The sequence below is a fragment of the Microtus pennsylvanicus genome, chromosome 11, assembly GCF_037038515.1.
Source record: "Microtus pennsylvanicus isolate mMicPen1 chromosome 11, mMicPen1.hap1, whole genome shotgun sequence".
NCBI lineage: Eukaryota > Metazoa > Chordata > Mammalia > Rodentia > Cricetidae > Microtus > Microtus pennsylvanicus.
The window spans coordinates 99,559,982-99,563,349 of NC_134589.1; the positions used below are offsets into that span (position 1 = coordinate 99,559,982).

Consider the following 3,368-nt stretch of genomic DNA (forward strand, 5'->3'; position numbering starts at 1 on the left):
GGCTGTTGGATTCGCTCAAGCCGGGGTGGCAGAGACCAGGCACGGATAACCAGGAGAGCTCAGGCTGGAGCCGCCATCTTTCCAAACACAAACCAAAAGTAGCCTGGCAGTTTGGTCCCCAGTGCTGTGGGTGGAGCTGTGTCCGCTGCCCAAATCCCCAACCACTTCAAGAAAGTCAATCTGCATACCCCTGTCCCCAACCCAGGACGTTTGGCCAAAACATACGCTCCAGAAATTTTTTTTTTCTTTAAAAAAAAAACTTTCATAATAAAGTTTATTACCTAAACTGACTGTAAAAATATAAAATAGGGTATTCTGCACAGCAGAAAAATGAAGCCAGAGACCCTCCCCCACCCCTGGTTTGTGCAAAGATACTGGGAATATGTAAACATGGAGAGGTAGGAGTGGAGTTCAGGTCCTGGCCCCAGACACAAGCTGCTACAACCAGGGGACCCGGAGGGAGCACCAGGAGGGGAAGCCCCCCGAGAGGCGGGATGGGGTCTCCGGCCAGAAGCCAGAGGCACCTCGCCCTCCACACCCACTCCCTCCGATCCAGGCGGGGAGGGCTCCCACGTGGTTCCAGGAAAATAATAATAATTAATAATAAGAAATAATAAGGCGTCCCCACTTAATGCTGCGGGCACGGCAGCGGCCGGTCAGATCTGGAAGGGGAAGGAACTCAGGTAGTCGCGGAGTACCGGGTTAAGAGGGATGCGCGCCAGGTTCTCGCGGCCCACGGCGGCCACGATGCGCTGGCGACACAGCTCCTGCAGCGGCCGCACGCGACGCTGGCGCAACGGGGCCCCCAACATGCGGCCCGGCGCCGCCACGTAGTGCTCCAGCAGCTCGAAGAGGCAGTCGAAGGTCTCGCGGCTGCCGTCCAGGTGGAAGCGACCGGCCTGGAAGTGCACGCGGATGCTCATGGGGCCAGAAGCCATCTTCACGCTGAGCGCGAAGAAGCAGTTCCGTTGGCGACTGTCGCGCACCAGGAAGGTGCCCACGGGCTCGGCACGCAGCCGTTCGTGCGCCCCGTGCACACTCAGGGGTCCCCAATAGAAGCCACAAGCGTCCAGGAGCGCGCTGGTCCGCGTAATTCGTCTGTAGTCGGAGTGGGAGCGGAACGTGCGAAAGTGAGTGTCGCCAGGGGCCGGGGCCGGGACCGCAGGGCAGGGCCGCGGACGTGCGGGGGCCGCCGGCGAGGATGAAGATGAGGATGAGGAGGGCTCTGGCCGCCGTCGGGACTCTGCTGCCGGGGAGATCGCATTGTCTGCTGCCACCTGGTTACGTGCCACCATCCTACACGAGGGGCCAGCCGGAGGGGTGGGCCATAGCGTCCGGGGCTGCGCTGATGGGGGGAGACAGAGGCAGTGAGCCGGGCGTCCGGATGGCGCTGGCCGGCCAGCGGACCCCAAGGACCGAGGGCGGAGCGCAGAATCCGCCCGGAGGCTGTGAGCCTCGGTGGGCTCATCTGCGAAGTAGGCCGTTCCCGTACGTGGAACCCTTCCAGGCTGGCGGTGGAGCCCGACCTCCCCGCGCGCGTGGAGAAGGGGGCGTGGAGAGGGGCCCGACTCCCGGCCGTCCCCGTTGGTGGCTCGCCGCCCAGCGGCTGCCGCCTGCTGGCCACGCCAGGGACTGGAACCCGGGCGGGCGATCTGGGCTCAGGGCCGAAGAGGCGGCGCTGCCGGCACCCCGCGCGCGCGGGGGTCCGCCTGGACGAGCCGGTGGGGCGGGCGGGCGCCAGAGACGAGGCATCCACGACCCCACCACGCAGTCTACGAAGCCAGTCTTGCGGGGCTCTGTTCCCCTTCCTCCCATCCCCGCCCGCCTCCTCCTCCGCCGCTGCCCCGGCTCACCTGGCGGCGGGACGCGGGGCGCCGCGGCTGAGGGATCCGGGGCGGCTGTCGCGCATGCTCCGGGGCCTGGAGCCCTGCAGCTGCCACGGCCGCAGCTCTCTCTGCTGCTGCCCGCCCCTGCATCAGGCTCTTAAACTAGGGAGGCCCCACCCACAGGTCCCACCCACCGCCGCTTTCGGTTTCTCTTTCCAGCGAGTCCTCTCTCTTCTCCGGCGGCTCTCCCTGTAGTCTGTTCCCTAGCTGGGTCTTGCCTCGCACCTGCCCTGACTGGGGACCTCTGCGTCCTGGGGTTCTGGCTCCGCCCCGAATCTTCTGGTCTGTGTCTGGAATAGCCACCTTAAGACCTGGTGCCCGCTCTTTTGCTCTGGCCACCTTCGCCCCCACATCCCTGCAGCCGGCCGGGTGGGATGCTCTTGCGGCGTTAACACGCCTCCTCTCCTCCCGGTGTCTGCGACCTTCTGGTCTGGGCTTCGCTTCGCCTGGAGCCTGCGCCCCCCTAAGAAGCTCCTCCCTTCCAGGGTCCTTACGGCCCAGGACCCGAAAGCCTTGGCAATTTCGGCCTGTCTTGGAGCCCGGGAGCCAGTCCTGGAGCCCGGCGGGGCCACCGCCCTCCCCTGGAGCCTCGGAGCCCGACTCTCAGGCCCCTCCCGTCGGCCACCCAGCCTGGCCTTGGCTTGGGCTTCCCAGGAAGCGGTGGCCTGACCGCAGCGGCTTCAAAGGAAGCCTAAGGCGGTGCGGGAGGGGCGCCCCCGCTCCCGGCCGAGTTCCTCGGAAACCGGGTGGGGTTGGGCTGGGTCCCCAGCGGCCTGGACTCACACTCCCTGCACTCCCACTACGTGGGCAGCTGGGGAAACTGAGGCCCGGGTCGGGGCTGTGATTCACAATGGCTAGGCACCTCCATACGAACCCAGTAGGGAAAAAATAAGGCTTTTTCAGCTGTAACCCCAAAACTCTGCCTCCCCACCCTCTCGCCTCAGCCTTACAGAACGCTCTTAAGACGCTAGCAAGCATGCCTGCACAAGGGCTCCCGTGCTCCGTGTACACCTTGGGATCGAGGCAGTCAGACCTATCATTAGGACACTGTGTGGTTTCGTGATTCAGTTTGTCCTGGAAGGCCATGAGTAGGTGCCTGGCTGGTGGTGATGTTTATGAATGAAGGCGGATGAAGAGGTTCGCGTGCAAACTTCTCTGTGTCGTACACTGCCCTCTACAGGCTTCTCTCGGATATCTGCTAGTCTGCTGGTCTGCCGCTCTGGGGCCAGGTCTTCTGGGTCTCCCTCAGTTTCCCCAGGTTGAGCCCAGAGCACCACATTTCATCCTAAGCACAGCTAAGTGTCCTTGTCTTGAGCTCCTTGAAGCTGTGTGACTGGGGCTGGTGGTGTCACTGGTGAAACATCTATGGAGGGATAGGAAAGAAAATGCTGAGCAGTGCTGGGCTGTGCTGGGGCAGCTGTGGTTGGCCCACACCCTTGGTAGGTGATGGGGTAACATAGGTAACATAGTGGGTAAAGGCTG

At 63.5% G+C, this 3,368-nt stretch overlaps 1 protein-coding gene across 1 annotated transcript; it reads right to left on the minus strand.

Moving 5' to 3' along the window:
• Positions 1-246: 246 nt before the first annotated feature.
• On the minus strand, positions 247-1,978 carry Socs1 (suppressor of cytokine signaling 1). The gene is made up of 2 exons (XM_075942035.1): positions 1,854-1,978; positions 247-1,345 (listed from the first exon to the last, which is right to left on the minus strand). The coding sequence occupies exon 2, from the start codon at positions 1,293-1,295 to the stop codon at positions 657-659; it is 639 nt and encodes a 212-aa protein (XP_075798150.1). The 5' UTR covers positions 1,296-1,345; positions 1,854-1,978; the 3' UTR covers positions 247-656.
• Between the last annotated feature and the right edge of the window lie 1,390 nt (positions 1,979-3,368).